Source organism: Musa acuminata, chromosome BXJ1-9 (assembly GCF_036884655.1).
Source record: "Musa acuminata AAA Group cultivar baxijiao chromosome BXJ1-9, Cavendish_Baxijiao_AAA, whole genome shotgun sequence".
NCBI classification, from domain to species: Eukaryota; Viridiplantae; Streptophyta; class Magnoliopsida; order Zingiberales; family Musaceae; genus Musa; species Musa acuminata.
Window position 1 is genome coordinate 42,688,380 of NC_088335.1, and position 21,528 is coordinate 42,709,907.

Genomic DNA, 21,528 nt, shown 5'->3' on the forward strand with positions numbered 1-21,528 from the left:
CTAATACCCACTAGGGAATGACCCATTAGGGTTTGACACGGGATCTCTATAAATAGGAGGGATTCACAGCCTCATAGGCTAGAGTCTTTGCTTGCATTTCCTATTCTCCTCTCCCTCTCCACCTCAGAGTAGGCCTGGAGATTTGAGGAGCGTCGTCGCAACCCTGCTGTGTGGATCACCGCTAGAGAGGAGGACGCTTGACCTCCTTCACCCTCTCCTAAGGATCTGCAAGGAAACATGGATATACGATCTCCCTAGGTAACACAATCTCTATACGCAGTTTTGTGTTTTGCGGATTTTTTGCGTACCAATCTTCGCACGACGACGAACATCTTTTTGGGAATCGGAGATTTTTGTTTTCTTGTTCTTCCGCTGCGCATATGATGTCGCCTCAATGATTTCCCAACACCACTCACGCATGATTGCTAGAAATTAAATTGTTAGACATCAACTACATATTTTGCCCATAGAATATTTCAATTGCATCGGTCCAAAATTGATATTTTTGACCGAAGATCAATCTTACGTACGCATGATAGAAGATTATAATATAGATAAATATGAAATGATAATTTTATATTTCTTATATATCATAATTCTCAATTAATGTATTATTTAAGAATTAACCATAAATTTAAGTACATGAAAACATGTTTAAAGAATAGCGTTTCCTTATAACCTATATAAATAAATATTATCTCAATACATAATTAAAAAAATCTTTTAATTACCACCTATATAAATAGATATTATCTCAATGACAATGAATGAAACTATTGCTTTGACAATAAATTCATCATTCGTCACCTTGCACTTCATGGTGTCACCTTCATGGCCTCTTATCGTCAAAGAGTGCTATAGCTTGATCGCCACCTTCGCCGGACCACCATCAGTCAGTCGCCCAAGCTCATAGTAGTTCTAAGAACATAGACCAACGAAGAAAACATGCAATCTGATCGTCCAACGAATGAGGACGGTGTTAACTGAAGTTTCATATGATCTCCATTAATGATGAAGAGTGCTTGATGGGTGCAGCCACGTTAGAGGTCGTCTCCAATCCAATCCCAAACAACAGAAGTGGAGGCCTCATATCAACACTTACAGAGAGAACAAAAAGCAGAAAAGTTAACAATCGGAAAGAGATGGATCCCGAGCCACTGATACACTTAAATAAGATCCATTGTCTGACACCGGTATGTACTGGCAAACGTCACAAACATGGTATTACAACGATAGTCATATTAACAAGATTAGTGGTCATATATATATATATTTTTATATATTTATATTTATACAATCACATGTGTGAGGCATGTTGGCGCCATATTTATCTACATCCCCGTAACTGCTGCACAAAAATAGAAAAGAAGGAATAAAAATTTTCTGGTAATTATCAGAATTTTAAGTGTAAGTCAAAAGTACAAGCAGATGTATGGTTCCATTGAAACCTGTCATGTCCAGTTCTTTCTCTTGGATCTGAGCTGATGAAGCTGGTCTCTCCACTGAGCTGAAAGATGAGAAGAATCCATTAGATATGGAGAGCCAAACACAAAATCTATGAAAAGTCAATAAGATAGGATGCTATTTTGTTTGATTTGACTGATTTGTGGAATACACATTTTGAAGAGGTGTTGCTGAGTCTCATGTAAGCGAAACCGATGTCTGGTTGATCACTTACATGAGGCTAGTAGCATTTTTTTTCTGTTAGATTCTGGTGGATCCAAGTAAAAATTGTTTAAGCATTTTACAATGTCTATAACATGATATCTTATCGAAAACTAAAGCAAGGGCATGAAATTGAGAAACAATGTTTTACCAGCATCTCTGTATCGTTCCTCAACAGCAGCAATCAGCATGTTTCGGATCAAACCGAACTCTTCAGCCTCCAAGCAAGGCTGACCATCAGGCCTGTCAACATCACAGCTTGCATTATGGGATGGAACATAACAGTGAATTTAAGACTACAAACTACAACCTTGAAAAAGTAAAGTGAAAAGCAAACCAATACACGAGCACAATCACTTGATGGATTCTGGTAGGACACACAACTAATTCAATTCAAACCATAGAGAACAGCACCAAGAGACAAATTGTATAGTATTATGCATATGAAAGATGTGAAACTTTAAACAGAAATTTACCACATCAAAATAGAGTGAAACTTAAAAGGTGAAATTTCTTCAATTTTTCATGTTCATATGGACACTATAAGATCACAAAATGGGAACATGGAGAACAAGCTTTCTGCTGCAATGAACAGGATCATCATCCAAACAATTTTACCAGAATTATGTAAAATGGGATACTTAATCTGAATTGTATTATGATATTGTTTCTACCTATCAAGTTCCATGAACAGCATTCCATCTGATTGAGGAGCCTGCATGGTTGACTTGCTTGGCTCAACCACTCTCATTGCATCACTGTATACAAGATTTCTGTTGACTTGTATGGGAACCTGCATCATTTGAAAATATAAGTATGCCAGTAGATGTCTTTTGAGTTGAACATGTGATGTATACATGTGATGTATACATACATTAGGGATATGCTAAACATGCATAATGTAAACATACATTTTCTAACTATAAGCATAAATGACTAAGTGTATATTCTCTTAAGAGGATAATTGTTCTAAAAAATATAGGGATATGCTAACGAGATCACTGTGAAAGCATGTAGCGCCAGTCTAAATCCACCTAAAGAGTAAATAAATGGTTAACCATCAAATTAAGAATATTATTATGAATTATATGTATGTGCTAACCACAACTGTTCAAAAATCAGTCAGCCTTGGTCAGCAGGGTAGTTTGAAGCAGCAATTTGTGCAAATCCAAAAAGGATGGCCAATCAAATTTCCAGTTCCAATGAACTACAGTTCTTGTGCACTGTGTGTGTATCTCATGGTTTCAGGCCAATTAGATGGACTCTTATCCACAGTCAGATTAGAAATACAAAACATTCAACCCAATCTACTACATCGTAAAGTAAATAAAAAAAAATATCCAAAAGTTCTTTAACAGGAAGGCAATTTGAGATCTACCATGTCTTGAATTCAACCATAGCCCAAACTTGATTCGATTGACCTAGATCTTTTTCTCAATTTGACTTTAAACTGAACCAAGCACATTATTCACTATATACTATGTTTAAACATTTCTAAATTCTGCAATGATGTGTTTGCAAGAAAATGCATGAATAGCTTCAAGCTATTTGGAGAACTAGAGCATACCTTGCATCGAACAGCCATATTGATAGCATCTGAAGGTCGAAGATCCAAACTAATAGTGTCTTTTTCATTCCCTACCTGCATGTAAGGAAGAAGTTCAAGTTAGAACCCTTTCCTATTTTGGAGGGAAATTTTCTTCGGAACTCAATTTGTCTGTATCACAATAAAAGTTAGGGAGAACAAATTTCATAAGCCAATGTTCACCTTTGAAAGGTACAGTTGAGCAAAGTAAGCCTCATTCACTCTCTTGGTGACCCTAACAAGTTGAACCTGACAAACAGCATTTATCATGTGGTTCCAAAGATATAAAAGCTTACAATTACAGTATCAAAATTGGGCAATCATATATTATCAATTGTTAACAATAATAAACTGGCAAAGTCAAGGGGTTGGCACACATAGGAAGTTCTAGGCCAATGATTACTGCAAGGTGCTCTCCATAAACTCATAAAATTCCTAGCAAATCCTACTCACAAAAAAATAAAGGATTTCAAGCGATTCAACATACTATATAACTTACCGCATATCCCATCTTTTCAATCATATCTTTGACTACTTGATAAATGGTTGGTCTAGCCTGAGAAACATGTATCACATAATCTTCTCTTTAGAAAGCCAGAATCAGTAATCTTAATAATCCATAAAAAATGCATCCTTACAATTCGAACATTGCGAATTGCAGCCATCAGCAACACACTTGGCATCTCCACTGACAAATAAGGAAGCCTTAAGATCACTTCTTTGAAGAGAAGACATGAAGATACATAGGAAATAGAACATACAGACAATAATAGGAAGCAAGAGATCACTTCCATCTTCCATCTTCAACACAATAGCAGGGTGAGGTGCATAGTCTGGCAGATGCCCTCCTTGAGGATTATTATGAACACATCGTAAATATCTACCATCACGCATCTTTATCATGAAACCATCCAATCCACTTCTGACCTGAACTGCTTGTACAAGAGAATCATGTAACCCATACACCTTACAATAAATCAGAAGATTACAAGACAAATAATCAAATTAAAGAAATAAAAGCAATTTTCTCTGTTAGCATGCATCACTTAAAATAGAAATTGTAACAGATACCACTAATTTCATCACTATATAAACAAGTAACTTGCTGCTAGACATCCAATACCATTTACATTCTGATAAAGTCCACCAGCTCTTAAAGACTGAATATGTGACACCAGACCATCCAAACTCTATTGACCTTAACTTAGAAGATGACTAAATATAACAGCAGCTCTATACTTTTCCACCGAGCCTCAACCAAAGCTAACACATCAAAAACAAAGACGACCACTGATTCATAGGATTTGTTAGCTACAGCAAGAAAATTGTTAACCACCTAATAAGATCAGAGTTCTGGTCACAAGAGTAACTGTTCAAAAGTCAGGTACAGAATCCAGCAACAGACCTTCAGAGGAAAAATATATATACCAAGAGTCAAATGTAAGAAAAAAATTTGGTTTTAAGATATTACCAGCTTCCATTACACTGGAGTTTACATACTCCTCGTCGTTTGCACTAAAATTGCCAGCCATGCTTCCGTTACCGTCAGAAGAGGAACTGAAACTACAATGGACACGCCATTGTCTCTTACTACAAGGTTGCAGAGATAAGCCACTGAACTGAATGATGCTTTTGCATCTAGTTTTGAACCCCCATATTCTGCTTTGAGGACGGATAGCCTTTGTAGTGTTGTTAGTAACAAGGGAAGCAGAAAGTCCAGTGTAATGTGCCCGAATATCAGGGCGGCAAATAATTGCTCCCTCTAGAACTCCCATCCTGATTTCCTTCCAAGAAAAATATCATAAATATAAGCATGATTCTGATAATTAATAGTTAAAAGAGGCAAAAATATTAGATAAGAGTATAAATTGAAAGGAAAATCCCATGAATAATTGAACTAAATTGAATAAAAAAGTGAACATCAAATTAGCATGATAGTATGTTACATGATAATAATTGTGCATTTATTTTGTGTTCTTTTCCATAAAACTAAATCATTATGATAGAGGCAAGGGCAAGTTCAGTAGCATTGTAAAATGGTTGAAGCAACACTGTGACTAGGCAATGCAGACTCCAAAAGCATTGTGGCACATGGCTTTCTATATGGCTGGCATGCTTCATAATTTATAGTGTCAGGCTCAGACAAGGCTAACATAATCACAAAATAAATTGTACACAGTTCCATTTCCCAAGAGATTAAACCTATAATAGCAAAGGAAATTAGAGAGGACATGATAATCTGGAAAGATAGCTGAATCAAGCAACTCCTAAACCTATCTAAGTTTGGAGAGAACATATCCAATATAAAGCAAGTTGAAATATGACAATCATCATTCCACTGAGGACACGCTTAAGACCATAATTGGGTTTCATCTAAGGATCCACAAAGCTTCAGGATTAGGAAAACGAACAACAAAGTTCAATTACAACATAATCTACCATAACAGCACGAAGATAGACTCCTGCAAAATTCAATAATCATCCATCTTGTAAAATTTCATAGGAGAACAACCACCAAAAAATAGTATTAAACTATATTGTCTTTCTCAAAGATAGCTGTCTAATTTTAGACATTGCTAATGACCTAAATCAAATTATTCATTTACAATAAAATTTTAAACGTGAGTATTCTTGCAGTATCCAACATGCATTGAAGTCTCAAAAAAACTGAGACAGCTAAATGAATTTAGCTAAAAGCCTACATATATATCCTTGAAGAGTTAGTTCCGAATTTTATAGATTAGCAAACTCAGACATCCAGGTTTCTGTAAGAAACTTGATTGTGTCCTACAATTCATAATTTACCAATTTAATTCTGAGACACCAACGTAGAGAAAACTCCAATTCGAAGAGAATCAACTCAAAAGAATGATGAGGAAGATCATCGTGACAGATCCTACTTAAAGGGCATTTCGAGAAGCTTCACAATTCAAATATTTCCACCTGAGTATCACACTAAAATAGGCCAGTTTACATCCTGTTTTTGATCATCAACAATCACATGAAGGATATAATACACAATCATTTTCAAGCTAAAAGTGACTTTTATTTTTTCTTTATCCTACAATATCCATCACCTGTACAAAAATAATTCCTGATTTCTTTAACCCTTTCACTTTCATGGATATTTCTGACTAATTATGCATTGTATATTTTCGTGTCTATATAATCAACAGATTCTTACAACTACAGTCACACTATCTTCTTTCATGCATTTTTCGTTTTATTTTTTCTTTATCCTACAATACCCATCACGCATACAAAATAAAATATCCTGATTTCGTTAGCCATTTAACTTTCAGGGATATTTCTGTCTAATTATGCATTGGATAATCTCATAATCAACACATTCTAACAACTACAGTCACACTAGTTTCCTTCATGTATTTTTCATTTTAACTTATTTGGAAACACTTACATTACCGCGATGGTAGGCGTCATCTTATAATACCACTCTTTTCCTTCATGTTATCCTAAAACCCCACAAATCGCTCAACTCGTCAAGGGATCAAATAACACATGATCGAAAATCTAAGAACTACAACCATATCAGAGACAAAGTTCCAATCTTGATCCAAAGATTAACAACTTCAGTGGATTCTTAACCAAATAAATACCATTAACCCGCATCATCTAAGAAGTGCAGTACAGAAGCTTGAGAATCCAACGGACTCCAAAAAACTACACGCGGACCAAACATATCCTCGAAGTTTAGACAGTATCATGCAAGCGCCATAAAAATAGATTGCGATTAGCCGGGAGAAGGCGTTTACCTGCAGCCTTGTACCAAAAAAAAACACAGATCTTGAAACAACCGATCAAAAAGGGCAGAAGAAAATTCCCACTGATCCACCAACAACGTACGAAATCACTTCAACCAAGAAGAGAACCGGCTAAATTAAAGAGAAAAAAAGAAGGAAATTTGCACGCCAACAGTCGCAGATTCCAAGTTCCGATGCCTCCATTGCCCCATTCTCTCTCGTTATAAGAGCAGAGATCAGAATCTCGTAGTGACTTCGAACATTCAAATTACGGATATGTCCTCTCGATCTTTCCAGTAACTCGAATATTCAATTCGAGTCAGTGGAGGGTATTGAAGTAATTTTATTTATCATGCCACAAATGCCCTTCAATTGTTTTATTCGCACGCTACTCGAAAGCCTGCTTCCACCGCCTTTTGGCGGTTTTCGGAGGTACCGATGTTTGAAAAGACAAAAAACCCCTACACGTGCGAGTCATTTACGGTGTGCATTCTTCCTACTCACCAAGTACGGTATCGGAACGATTAGGATATGATGGTACTTTAGTCATTTCACTTATTGTAACTGATGTCCACCGGCAGCTGCAGGTGAACACACCAAAAATGAAAGCCAAATGCAAGCTTGGATGACCCAAGCGGATGACAGGTTTCCTTGAAGCAGAAGTTGGATAAGGTTCTTTTTGGTGGTTACTTTATTACAAATAATTTAGTAAGAAAAATCTTAAATATCTTTGCACGAGTATTTCCTTCTCCAGCGGTCAGATTTAACGTGGTGGGACCGCAGCATACGAACTCAAGTTTCCTGTCGAAGGTGACATGGGATTTGCCCGGCCAAAACTCGCTAGATTGGCTGTCCAATTCAAGCCACCAGACTGGAAAGTCCGCCTCTCTGTTCGCTGGATAACATGGGTCCCTTCAGTCGATATCAATCTGTAGGCCATGTTGGTGGATTGATGTATCGCCCGCGCGGACGCGACCTTACAGATGATCACATGGGTGAATAAATATCTTGCCCCTGTCGTTCGAACCAGAGGTCATGCCGGCGCCGCGCGCAAGCAGGTCCAAATCAATCCATACGTATTATTATTATTATGTTATGATAAAAATTATATATTAACTTATCACACTATTACTAATTCAAAATGGATTTGATATATATATATATATATATTTATTGGGGAAGTTTCGAGCTCCGGGTTGGCCGCAGGGTGATCCTTACCTTCCCCTGCTACGTGGCACAAGATCTTCGAAGCATCTCAAGGTTGCGTAGCGCAGAAAGACCGACAGTTCTGATCAGATCATGATGAAGATGCCTGAATCTGGTCCGTTCATAGGGAACTCCACGGGTTGCTCGCGCCGCCACGTTTCTCCCGAGGGAACCACGTCAAATCGGTTATATTTTGGTTTGGCGCCACGCTTCGGTTATATTTTGCGAGAGTTGGGCACGGAATCCTTGCGGATTAGACGAAGGAACCGGGAGGAGATCGATCCGACCGGATCGCGAGGTTTCGGGATGGCGGTGGCGGAGCGGCCGAGGCAGCGATTTAGGGTTTATTGTGGATTCTTTTTTCTTTTTAAAGGAATTGTAGAGCAGGTGGTGATCCGAGTTAGGGATCTGCCAATCTTCAGGGAATTGGTGGGAAAGGTGGAGATTTTGGAATTTCCCGAGGGATTCGATTGGTTCTGTTGGTCTGGTGGGTGTTGCGGTTTGGGTTCTTGCGGAGCCAACGTCGTTTGCAGGTGAAAAGGAGGGAGAGTAGGAAAGTTAACATCTTTGCTGCCTGTAGTGTAGGGATCCTGTGTGAATATCTGAATTCCTCTGTTTGATTGGCTTGAATAGTTGCTCCGACTGAGGTAATCGTTCTTTCCGCTTCTAAAACTTCTCCGATTATGTGGTCCCGATCACCGGATTGTCTATTGTAATCAAACATTTTCGTTTCTTTGTTCTCCTCATTTTGGCTTCTGCCATGTTTAACTAGTTTTCTGTGTGATATTTTCTCTAATTTTACGTACCAATGGTGATTCCTTGAAAGAGTGAGAGGTTCAGTTCCTCCTTGGCTTTTATGTTTGTATATGTTTCCTTGTAGTGATAAAATTGTAATTGTATAACGATTTCCAACCTTTTCTTACGCCGATATCCTGTTTAATAGGGAAAGTTTGCTCTTTTAGATAACTCCCGTGTAGTTGAACTAGTCATTTCTGTGAAGTATGCAACTTCTTGATGTTTAACATTTAATTTTGTGTCTTTCCTTTACATTTTCTTTCTTTTAGTTGCATGATTTACGGCCTAAATTTCCTGCTTTGCTAAATTTAGTCAATTGCTGAATAATTTGATTGCAGTGCCAGTTTTTTGTCCATTCCATTTGTAATTTACGGGAAATGGCTATGCTGGTTGATCCCCCAAATGGCATAGGAAACGTAGGGAAGTACTACTATTCTATGCGGCAAACCTTGTTTGAGGTTGACACAAAATATGTGCCCATCAAGTCCATTGGTAGAGGAGCATATGGAATTGTGTGCTCATCAATCAACCGGGAGACAAATGAAAAAGTTGCAATCAAGAAAATTCACAATGTGTTCGTTAACTGTGTGGATGCAGTGAGAACGTCGCGTGAATTGAAGCTTCTTCGGCAACTTCAACATGAAAATGCTATTTCTTTGAAATTATGATGCCAGCTCACCGGAGAACATTCAGGGATGTGTACCTTGTTTATGAACTTGTGGATACTGATCTTCATTAGATTATCAGATCATCACAGGCACTTTCCAGTGACCACTATCAGTACTTTCTCTTTCAGGTACATGTACTTGAAATAACTTTCAAGAATATATAATTAAGAATTGTAACTAATATGCAGAAAGTTTGATATTTAAAGTAATGTCTCTAAAGAGAAAGGTTTCTTCATATTTATGTAATCTACTTGTGCATTTTATTTCATTCTGAAGTCATCCTTCATGATGTTCCAGCAATCCGACATGTGATCATGCTCTGGTCATTTCAATAGAAGTTCTCGCCATTACTTCATTGTATCCACATATATTTCTTTTCAGTTGGTTATAGTTGTCCCAATATTTCCATCATTGCAAATGTTGTTGAGTTTGCCCCTTAGAATGTTGAATGTTGAATGTTGAAGTACGGTATATGTTTCTCAAGATTCCAAGTTGTATCATAATTACTTTACTTTAACATCTGATATCCTTGTTAGGTTCACAAAAGTCTTCGAAAGTCCAGTTAATAACTAGGATTTAACGCAGGTGAAGTGGAATTCAGAAAGGGCAATGACCTATACTACTTTCACAGCCCAGGATATGTATCTTTGCCAGATGCGCAATAGTTTTTGGTGTGGTCCATATTGAACTAGCGTTCTCGCTCTGGCATGATTGATGCTTAGGCACTATATTTGTCATGACTGATCCTGAGAACCATGTGGCCTAGTCCTCAAATAGACTCCTCAAAGAAGCTTTATGGAGGTGGGTTATTAGATGCTTTCTTATGCCATAGTCCATACTTGACGTGAGACTAATCAGTTTGGAATAATGCAGTAGAATTTAGTTTGTTCCACCTGTTAGAAATTTGACTATATTAGGATTAGCTGAGGTTGTCATTAATTTGGTAAAAGGATGAACTTAGCTGATGCAGCACATGGAACTGCTTCTGATCGGTGGTTAGATATTGGCTGATTGAGATGTATAGTTACTTCCTTTTTGGGATGGATGGGACAATTTGGTGTCATCTTTTTAGAAAGAGAATGAGCAACTTGTCATCGATGAACTTTCCTGCGATAATTAACTTGACTATTATTGTTTAATTAGTTTCTTGTTTTATGAATTTGTATGGCTTCTTGCCTTTCTTTCTTTTACTTTGTTTTCCAGCAGAAACTTCAGTCATTGATTTGAATGACCAACTTTGCCGATAGATGATTTCACTATATTTTTTTTCTGAATGAATGCCTTGGTCCAGATTACATTTTTAAAAGGTAAGTTTGGAAAGTAAAGGATATGTTCATTAAAATCTTGTTTATACATACATATTACATAAAACCTGTAAACACTAACAAATGTGTACTTGGGGTTGGATTCTGTTATTGAAGACTAGCCAAATTATGGTCAAATGGGCTAGGACAAACTAAGGTAAAGATCATGGTAACATAGGGAAAGGATGTATACATTTCTACTGTTCTGTTTTTTTCCTCTCCCACAAACTGTAGTTCCCATGGACTAAGTTTATTCCTTTTTCTCTGAGTTTTAGTGACTTAGAGGGTCTTTAAGTGGTCTGCAGAGTGGTCCCAATCATCCTCCTTAACTCTCTGACTCTAATTTTCTTCTTTTTCTCTTGACAACTTTAAATTATGATGTTGTTGGTTGACATTGCTCTCGCTGTCTCTGTCCTCCCCCCCTTCTCAGTTGATTTTCTACTGTAAATCTGAGACAATAGCTTTATTTAAATAACAGAAATCCTATATTGTCTATAGATTGATCAGAATTTAGCAGTCCACAGTTCAATTATGCCTATATTTTCAAATTTTTAAAGGAATAAAGTTTTGATGTTACTATTTTCATATATAATAATATTCACACTTTCAAGCTCATAATTTGTGATTTTAGGTTCATTGCAGTAAAATTTTATATGGCCATTGGATGCCATCTTTTGGGCACAGAACAGATGAAAACTGAATTTGGTCTGATGAAGTTATCATAGATCAAAGGTATTTAGTTTAATTTAGGCTTTTCATTGAGTTTTTATTGCCTAATATGTATGTGGGAGAAAATTTTTCTGTGTACCTTCTCTTTCTTTTTTTAACAATTTAGTTTATTAACATATTGCTGCTTGATAGTTCAACTTTTAATTTGATTTGTTACTAAACCTCAAATGATTTTATTTATTTGATTTTTTTCCTCTAAATTAACAGGGTTAAATCTGATATACACGAATGATATTCATATTGAATTGGCCTCATATTTTATTGGTTGGATAAATATAATCACAGATTAGCTAGTAAAACTGGGTACATATGAAACATCAGAGGAAATTCTTCACTTAACAGTTATAAAATGATTGAAGTGTTTGATAATCAATAGATAATGAAACTATATTTTTTTAAATATTTCTTTAAAAATAAATATTTTTATTTAAATTAATTAATAAAATAAATCAAATAAATAAATGAATGTATGTATGTAATCTTAAAAAAAACTTTGTATGAGCCAGAAATATAAGAAAATTATAATCATATAAATAAATATAAAATATTTTTAAAAATAAATAAATAACATTTCATTTTATAGTTCCTTGACACATGCTTGTGAACTCTGTCCTTTCTCTTGCATACTTTGGTCAACAACTAATCTCATTAAAGGCTTCAAATGTTTCCTCCATTGAAATAAAACAATGTTTCCTTCATTGTCTGGAGCATAATATTATAGAGTGGATTGAGTTTCAGATCCTGTATTCTTTTGATAGGTCTATCCTTTTTCATTATCTTATTGTCGTTGTACATTGTATAGATTCAGATCCTGTAAAATTATCTTTTTCTAGACAATATGGTCTTAGGGGTCTGATGACACACTGGTTATATTATTTTTCCCGGAGGCGGCAATAATCTGTACTTCTGTTTTGTACTAATTTCTCTGCAGATATTTGCGTTGAGGATTGATATGGTTAGAGTATGTGTAGATTTGGGTAAGTCTTTACCTTCTAGAATACTTTCAAGTACTTTATTATTAATCTGTTTCATCTGATGACAGTTGCTACATGGACTGAAGAACATTCACTCGGCAAACATACACTACGGAGATCTAAAACCCGAAAATCTTCTTGTTAATTCCAATTGCGAACTCAAGATTTGCAATTTTGGTCTGACTTGTACAAGTAGTGGGAAAGTCCAATTTATGACCGAGTACGTTGTTACTTGTTGGTATCGTTCTTCTGAGTTACTTCTCTGCTGTGATAGTTATGATACCTCCATAGATGTTTAGTCAGTAGGATGCATCTTTGCTTAGCTGCTTGGACGAAAACCATCTTCCTAGACACAGAATGCCTTATCCAGCTTAAACTCATTTCCAATGTGCTTGGCTCCATGAGTGATGCTGATATTGGCTTCATCAATAACCCAAAGTCTTGCAGATATATCAAATCCCTCCAGTACATGCCTGGTGTTCCTCTTGCCAATCTCTACTGTGACACCAATCCTTTGGCCACTGATTTACTGCAGAAGATGTTTGTTTTTTATCCATCCAAGAAGATTAGTGTCACTGAGGCACTGCAGCACCCTTATATGTCAACTCTACAACCTCAGTGCCAACCATCCAGCTGAGGTTCCGATCGATCTTGACATCGACGAAAATCTTGGTGAAGATACTAATAGGGAGATGATCTGGAAGGAGATACTTTACTATCATCCAGAAGCAAACGTGTATGACCCTTTGCTTGTTCTTATATCAGCTTCGACTCTTGCTTGTAAGTACAAAAACCTATTGTTTTCTTGTGGTCATTCTCTTGTTAGCAGTTAGCAATCTGTTGCCTGTAAATATTGGTGTAATGTATGTCCTAAACGTATATGGTCTGTTGGTTCTCATGCAAAAATCAATGCTTTTAGGACTTGAAAATGTAAAGATCACAAAATCTGAAATCTAGTGATGCATAGTGCATTTGGTTCCTTCATGCATGGCTGCCATTTTCCTGTGCGCATATGTTGTGTCTTCTCATGAACAAAGTCCACGACCAGGTTGTGTTATGGGTTCCAACTGTCAAACTGTTCCAAGACTTGAGTAAGACACATTACATCGACTTTAGGTAAGTCTTTTGTCAAACTGCTTTTCATGGCTTTGTGGTTTTGGTCGGTTGTCGTGTTATGAGTAGTCATGCATATTTGTCACCATGTGGTTCAAAAGTTCTAATCAGGCATAGCGTGTATCAGGGAAACCATGCTTGTTTTGCTTTTGCTTGATGATTTCTACTGGGTAAGAGGTTGATGACATTTAGGTGGTGAGGTTTATCGAGGGACATGTGACAGAACAATGACATGATGAGTGGCTGCCACCGTCCAACATGAGCTGAAATAGGATCTTGGTATAAGGTCATGATCCAACTCACATCAAACCAAATTGTATGTTTAAAGGATTCACTAGGCCTTGTAAGTGAGAGAATGTTTTGACAGTCTACAAAATGAATCCTTGAAGCATTTTGGAAGAGGCGTTTCTAATGATCGATCTTCCAAACCATTGTACGCAACAATGTTTCACATGTTCTTAAACCCTTCCTCACCAAGCTTTTTCTTCTTGTCTTTTCCCTTTGGAAAAGTGTATGGAGTACACTGACTGCAATGAATATGATCATGCTGAACAGTCTGTCTTCTGATGGGTTGATTCATGTTGGGTTGGGTAAAGGATAAAGGTGTGATTCTTGTTGCGCCATGGCTTTTCCACTGTGGGGCACATAATGATCACTGTGGTGCAGTGAAAGATGAAGTGGAGGTGGTAGTGGTGATAAAGGGTGAACTATAAAGAGGATGTTGTGCAATGTTTGGAGAATGAAGACAAGTGTTGCCAATGGATGTTTGGCAAGGGAGGACAACTGAAGGCCCTTCTTTGCTGTGTGGCATCAGAACCTTCATGAGAAAACGAGAAAAAGGTAGCTTAAATGTTCAGTGGGGGTTGCATCTGCTTTCCAGAAAGGAAGATGTGAGATGAGGACAAAAACCTCATCTTTTGCTTTTGATAAACAAGAGAAAGAGCCAGAGTTTTCTAGGTTACAACCATTACAAATCCATTGAACTTTATTCCTCCAATTAGGTCAGCTAGAAATTGTCCAAACCATCATATACTGTCACTGTTCTCACCGCAATAAAAACCAGTGGCTATTCAATAGAGTGGACTTGGTAGCACAGTGCATGCAAGTTGCAAATGGCTAGATGTTACAGATATGACACCAACATCTGACCACTCAATGTTTCCATTATGTCACTGTTTTACTGACTGTTTCTCTGAGAAACTTGCAAGAATAAGATGTTTCTTTTATGCTTATGGAACTTTGAATTGTTAGGATATAGTGATTTATCTATGGGTTTGATTCTTGGTTTTGTCCTAATATGGATTGATCTAGAAATTAAAATACATTTTACAGTGTTTGAAATTTCTCATTTTTTATCCTTCCCTTGATTGTGACAAATGGATGAGAACATTAGCAAGTTTGAGAGCCATCTTCTCTTTATGAGCCTGGCAATGAAGGCCAGAGACAGTAACTAGGGTTTGGGCTACCTATGGTGTCTATTTTTTTTTGGGTCATTGTCAATGTAATCGCAGATGGTTTTTTACTCATATGTGAACTATCAATGATGGAAGTTTTGTTCTACTGAAACTTATCCTCATTTCTTTTTCTCCTCATTCATCTCATGATGGCTTTTCCCCCATACCATACCAACTATCAATGGAAGAAGTTTTGTGCTATTGATATGAACTATCCCCATCTTTTCCCCTTCATTAATCTCATTATGACAAAATAGGGAAAAAAGATTTCATTCCATGAATCATTTCTGGTCTTTCAGTTTTCTTGCAACTTACAAGTTCTGTGATATAATCCTGTCAAATGTTTGAACCCAAATGAAGCTGATGTTGCTAAATAGAAGCCCTCACTCCTGCAGAGACTTGAAAAAAGGATAAATATTCTTATGTCTCTCACAGACTACTAAATATATATATGCACCATTCCCCTCGAATGGATGTCCCACATAAAACAGACTCTTTCTGCATTATTTTTTCTTAGTTGTCTTCATGCATTCCTTGTGATCACAATATAGCATTATTGATTTCACCCAAGGGGCCCAACAATTAGTGCTAGAGAAAGCATAAAAAAATCAGCACGTTTTGTAATTCATCAGAGGATTGACACATTATATGATATGAAGGAGCTGACAATGCTAAGAAAGTTACTTCAAGAACATGGAACTTGTGGATACTAGTGTTGATCAAATTCCCTCTGCAAGTAGTGTTGTTGGGTCTGTCAGTGTCTAGAATTCATACAGCTTTCCAACTATCTTCATTGCATTCTTGTTTTGATCCTCTGATCTGTTAAATACAAACCCAATTTCCCTTATTATTTCCACCATGTTCCAGCTCGAGAATGGTTTGTAAGGTTTACATATACCTTAAGAATCAAAAGTCAATGTTCAAAGGAAGTGTAGAACAGTGGCTTATCCAAAACATAGGCACATGCATGCATTTGTACGTAAGAATCTAACTGCTACAGGAATACGTACAAAGCTGTGAATCTTAGAGACAGGTGGTGTGGAAGATTCATCACCAAATAAAACACGCAGTCAAGTAAGTGCTTGGCAATCTTCCATGTTTCTTTGACACTGGTTTTTATTAGGGTTCCTGGAGAGAGTTCACAGGTCAATCATGGGAAGGAGGCGTTTGACCTTTATCAAGTGATGGCTTGCATTTACCAAAATCTATTGTGAGCCTCTAAGATTTACATTACATCTTGCGTATGGGAAAGGCAATTCAATTGAACTCGAAGGAACAGTATTTTTATGTTCTTTTAGATGAAAGGAAGACTTCGAATTTATCAAGGGCTGATAGATTAACATGCAAATCTCAAACACTGCAAGAAAACAAAAGCCACAAAAAGTTCGTAGTTCTTGAGATAGATCATAAGACATCATTATCATCAACCGAAAACTTTAGAGCAATTGTGTATAAGAGATAAAACGACTGGTCCCCGTTCATTAGCTTTTGCTCTTTTCCAAGATGGCGAGCCAGCATCAGCAGCCTTGCTTTTCTCCGTCGAAGACCGTTCGTGAAGATGTTTCCTTGAATAAGATGAACTCCACCTTGACAACTGAGCTTAGATTCCATTGGATCTCCAGGCACCTTGTCCTTTTGCTGAGAACATTAATCACATGACAACTTGGGACAAAAATTCATCCTACCCAACTTTTAATTTTTAGTAAATGGGTCTGATACATCATTATCATATCAATATTTTATATTTTAAAATAAATAAGATTTTGAACCTTCAATCATTGATAAATTAGTCTAATATATCATCGTCAGATCAAAATTTTAAGTATATAAAAAAATTAATGAATTTTTTAGAAAGGAAAGTGTTGTTTAGCTAAATGGAATCGAACTCGCAAACTTTTTTTTTTTGGAGTGATGGTCTCCTAATTTTGATCCGCATATGTGAGACACACATTAGGTTTTTGGAGTGATTCAATCCAGCTAAACAACAGCTTGTTCTCTTGGAAAAATCAGGATTTGATCTATTGTAAGGATTCAATCAAGGAGTTTTCTTCCCCTCAAAAAAAGGGAAAAAAAGATATTTAACTTACAGCTTTTCTTATGAGGAGTTCTTTTAGCCAACACTCATTACCATATAATTGGAAAATGATCACAATTTATGCAAGGGTATATGGACTGAATTATGTAATTGGCTCATAGCATCAGATGGAAAACTATATATTTTCTCAAGGAAAATTACAGGTGGATTACTAATCTTGATGTTGCATGAATTGCATCATAATATTGTTGTGTAGGATATAAAAGGCTGGAATATCTATGTTGGTTGTGATATTGATGGAGAACACTCTTTTCTAGAGTCTTGTATTAGAAGGGTGACAAAGCTGGTGTAGATCAATCACATCAAGGTTGAAGTGTCCAAGTTACTGATTGAGTAGAGGATCAAGAAACATCTCTTTATTGTGCCCACTTTCTAAGTAATGGTGTAGAAATTGCAGTCCTATCTGAATGGCTTAGCAAGGAAGCCATCCTGTCAAGAAATCCACACTGAATTTGATGACTATGTTGAATTTACTACATACAATGGGATTCACATCCTAATGTGAATGTTTGCTTTAATACTATCAGCAATAAGTTTATATTCTCTAAGAACTTGAGACCTTAAACTTATTTGACTAATTAAGCTCAAGGTCCCATTTATCCTAATATGGTTATTATTTTTAGGTCAATTAAGAACTTAACATGTGTTAAATCTAAATATGATAATACTTAATATTATGTAATATCATAAAATGAACTAAGAAGTGTTTCTTGATATATTTTCATTTCAAACTAATTATACTGAAATTGACTATTCAAATATCTTATGGGCCTGTAACAAATCAAAGTTAACTTAATTTTCAGAAGGATATTTTCAAATGCATCATTCATATCGATTTTTTTTAGGAACGACCTGAAATAAGATATGGGATATAAATTTTTTTATCCTTTAATCATATTTTCTTTCAATCCAATCCATTGAAACTCTCATCAATCTTGTCATATCGATTGATGATCAATAATATACATCCAAACATCCGCATTTGCAGGTGCTATTTGTAGCATTTGTCTTATCACTGGCATGTATTTTCTCATGGAAATAGTTGAAACCAGATTGCTACAAAGAGAGATAAATTAGCCATTTTGATGAATTTTCAGTTCTTGTTATCTTTGGCACATCTTTTGGACACAATGCAAACCAGGCATCTTTTTTATTGGTCTTCTGAACCCCACAGACTCCCTCCATTGGCTCAACTTCAGCAATCAAGAGTTTTAGTCTTGTAAGCAAGCCTAAGATTAATGCTTATAATGCTTCAAAGTATGAAATGTCTCCTAAGTAGCAAAGGTATAAAGTTGTCAAAAGAACAAGTACTTTCATATTGGCTAAATTCCATAAGGTTCAGCTATCACTCCAACCACTATGCAGTGGTCACAGAGAATATTTAATCCTATGATCTGAAATGGAACACAACCTAATTCCAATTGAAGTGATTTCATCTGTTTTCCATGTTGCAGAACTGAGCTCCTCTTAAAATTCTGCAATGTATGAGAGGAAGGGTCTTAATGGAGATTAATTACCAAATAGATGGAAAGATGAGTCCTTGTTTCAGTCAAAAAGCCTATAGTATTTTTTTCTGTATATAATTATGTGATGGGTAAAAAAACTTAAGACAGATTTGACTCATTAATGTTTTATTAAGGACAGCTAATCTTCTGTTTCCAGAGCTGATAATTGGTTGTCTCTGTCAATTTTGATTTCCAATGTAATGTCCAAATCAATCTTGTTTTCTCATTGTAATGCCCAAAAAGAGAAAAATAATCTTTGTTTTAATAGTTTTCAGATCTTGACAGGAGTTTTGCACACTGAATTTGCATTTTCTTTTATTTATTTTAGACTTGAGATTGATTGGAAAACAGTAACACTGAACCAAATCAATCTTGAATCCAAGAAATGTTTGTTAGTCATTTGACATCACTGAAGAAGCAGATAGGTAGATTTAGACAAAGTTCACTCTGAAGTCTCTTTTGACTCTGTGAAATCAAATCCCTGTCTTGTTTTCCACACCATCATTTTCTCCTGGAAGTTACAGGATGAAGAACAAGAGAACTAAATAATGACCACACATCATATATGGACCAAAAAGTGCCACAGGCACATGATCTTAATTACTGCATCTTTGCTGTAGCTGCTCCTTGAAGTTGATAGATGTATACCATGGTTTCTTTTCTTGGAAGATTAATCTATCATTCTCATATTATCCTGCTACCGAGGTCTATGTTGTGGAGTTCATTGCCACTTCTTGAAGCCAAATATTACAGTATCGAAGATCTCTTTGCCTCAGAATCACAGTAATCTCCAAAAGGTAGTGTCCAAACTTTGTTAAAGCTGTTCACTAGTTGCCAAATCAGGCTTCTGAAACCTATTAAAAGATGCGTTCATATGGAGTAACAGCACACCTTGGCGGATCTTTGAACTTTTTCTTGGTAAATTTCTGGAAGAATGGAAAAGGGAGGATGAGAGGATGAGTCCCATTTGACTAGTGCAGCTCACCTTGGCAGCTGCAAATGCAATTCGACAATCGTTTGAAATCCGACATCTCTCTCTCTCTCTCTCACACACACAAACACACACACACACACACACACACAAATGAATCTTCTTGGTGCTCTCTTCGCTTTGCTCTATAAATTGCACCCCTCCCGTGAATGCCAATTCCCTTTCCCCCTCTCCTCTTCTTGCTTGCTTAGCTTTCCGCAGATTCTGCTGCTTTGTTCTTCTCTACTCTGCTTTCTCCCTGCTTTCCCCTGCCTTCAGTGGCCCGTTTTTGAGTTTTGGGTTCTCGATCTAGAAATCGAAACCCGGCAGCTGAAGACTGTGTTCTTGCTGCTGTCACTCGTGTCCTTGTGGAAAAGGTCCCTCCTTTGCCTCCACTTTGGTTGACCTCCCTTTTCTTGGGATCCTCTCTTCTGGTACCTGCGGGAGAAACTCTGCCAAAATTTCCTCTAAAGATTCTGCTCTTGGGGTCCAAAACCTCGCCAAAATCTGGCCTTTACTTCATCTTTGGTATAAAAATTCGATCTTGCTACTGAAATCTCGCCGGGGTATTCTTCTGTTCTTCCGGTTCCAAGATCTGATCTTTTCGTTCTAAAACCTCCCCTGTTTTCTTCACATGCAGTGTCTGTTCCTCTTGATGTTTCTAATTGATGTCGCCTATCCTAAGTGAGATCCTTCTCTGTGGGTTTATGATAAATTCCAGTCTCAGGCGGAGGACCCATCTCGTTCAATCCTTCTCCGTCGTCTTCCTTCACTGGTTTTATGTGTTTTCATGAGCTTGTTCTGAGATCTGAGCACTTGGACTCTGTCCATCTTTTCACATATACAGTCTCCTACTTTTCTTATTAGTGTCAATTCTGCTATATACTTTTACTATTTATCTATATCTCCACCCAAAATCTGGCATTAAAATCTAAAAGACTGCTAAAAAAGATTTAATCTTTCACCGTAAAAAGAAAGTTTCCATGGCTTCTCCCGGTGGCACTTCTTCAGGGTCCAGCCTGCTGCAGAACTCAGCCTCCGAGGAGGATCTGCAGGCAGTGATGGACCAGAAGAAGCAAAAGAGAATGAAATCGAACCGCGAGTCCGCGAGGCGGTCAAGGATGCGCAAACAGAAGCGTTTGGATGATCTCGCGGCACAGATATGCCAGCTGAGGAAGGAGAACAGCCAGATCTTGACATCCTCGAGTCTCACCACACAGCACTTTTTTGCCGTGGAGACTGAGAACTCTGTCCTGAGGACTCAGATGATGGAGCTCAGAAGCAGGCTGCAGTCTCTCAATGAGATCCTCCACTGCTTGAACGGAAGCAACACCATCAGCAATGGCCTCTTCTGTGATAGCAATCAGATCAATAACAGCTCCATCACTCCATGGAACCTCATGTGCATGAATCAGCAGCCCATCATGGCCTTCTCAAACATATTTCAGTACTGACAGATCATAATCCACTAATGATCTGCCAATGAATTGGTGTATATTAGCTTTTAGAACTTGTTGGACACGAAGGCAAAGAGTTGGGAGTGTCTTGAGACGTTCGGTCACAGGTTCTGGTTTGTACATGGTATATTACCTGCATATGCATCCAGAACTACTGTTGTAATATACTTATTATAACAGATCAAAAGCCTATGTTCTTGACAATTGCTCTCTCTCTGCACACACATTATTTGGATGATCAAGAATT

At 37.0% G+C, this 21,528-nt stretch overlaps 2 protein-coding genes and 1 pseudogene across 5 annotated transcripts; 2 read left to right on the forward strand and 1 right to left on the reverse strand.

Annotated features, from left to right (window-relative positions):
- Positions 1 to 1,161: 1,161 nt before the first annotated feature.
- On the reverse strand, positions 1,162 to 7,221 carry LOC135584713 (bifunctional nuclease 2-like). Of its 4 annotated transcripts, none has more exons than XM_065083771.1 (11): positions 7,024 to 7,221; positions 4,722 to 5,034; positions 4,012 to 4,182; positions 3,889 to 3,938; positions 3,750 to 3,806; positions 3,434 to 3,499; positions 3,233 to 3,307; positions 2,340 to 2,458; positions 1,817 to 1,908; positions 1,449 to 1,507; positions 1,162 to 1,345 (listed from the first exon to the last, which is right to left on the reverse strand). In XM_065083771.1, the coding sequence occupies exons 2-10, from the start codon at positions 5,023 to 5,025 to the stop codon at positions 1,452 to 1,454; spliced, it is 990 nt and encodes a 329-aa protein (XP_064939843.1). In that variant the 5' UTR covers positions 5,026 to 5,034; positions 7,024 to 7,221; the 3' UTR covers positions 1,162 to 1,345; positions 1,449 to 1,451. The 4 variants fall into 4 exon arrangements, with proteins under 4 accessions (XP_064939843.1, XP_064939841.1, XP_064939844.1 ...); XM_065083769.1 differs by having other exon boundaries at positions 4,722 to 5,026; positions 7,024 to 7,214; XM_065083772.1 differs by having other exon boundaries at positions 1,162 to 1,348; positions 4,722 to 5,026; positions 7,024 to 7,214.
- Positions 7,222 to 8,201: 980 nt separating this feature from the next.
- Positions 8,202 to 13,666, forward strand: LOC135593602 (mitogen-activated protein kinase 3-like; annotated as a pseudogene).
- Positions 13,667 to 20,003: 6,337 nt separating this feature from the next.
- LOC135593604 (bZIP transcription factor 11-like) lies at positions 20,004 to 21,485 on the forward strand. Its single transcript, XM_065083774.1, has one exon. It carries the CDS (start codon positions 20,808 to 20,810, stop codon positions 21,276 to 21,278), a length of 471 nt encoding a protein of 156 aa, XP_064939846.1. The 5' UTR covers positions 20,004 to 20,807; the 3' UTR covers positions 21,279 to 21,485.
- Positions 21,486 to 21,528: the final 43 nt, after the last annotated feature.

What these genes read in the sequence shown, in the direction of transcription:
- LOC135584713 (XM_065083771.1), bottom strand. Translation starts at nt 5,025, where the DNA reads ATGGGAGTTCTAGAGGGAGCAATTATTTGCCGCCCTGATATTCGGGCA. An exon ending in CTCCAGTGTAATGGAAGCTG is followed by an intron (nt 4,183 to 4,721) that starts GTAATATCTTAA and finishes TTGTACAAGCAG; the next exon opens with TTCAGGTCAGAAGTGGATTG. An exon ending in CTCAACTGTACCTTTCAAAG is followed by an intron (nt 3,308 to 3,433) that starts GTGAACATTGGC and finishes CCTTACATGCAG; the next exon opens with GTAGGGAATGAAAAAGACAC.
- LOC135593604 (XM_065083774.1), top strand. Translation starts at nt 20,808, where the DNA reads ATGGCTTCTCCCGGTGGCACTTCTTCAGGGTCCAGCCTGCTGCAGAAC.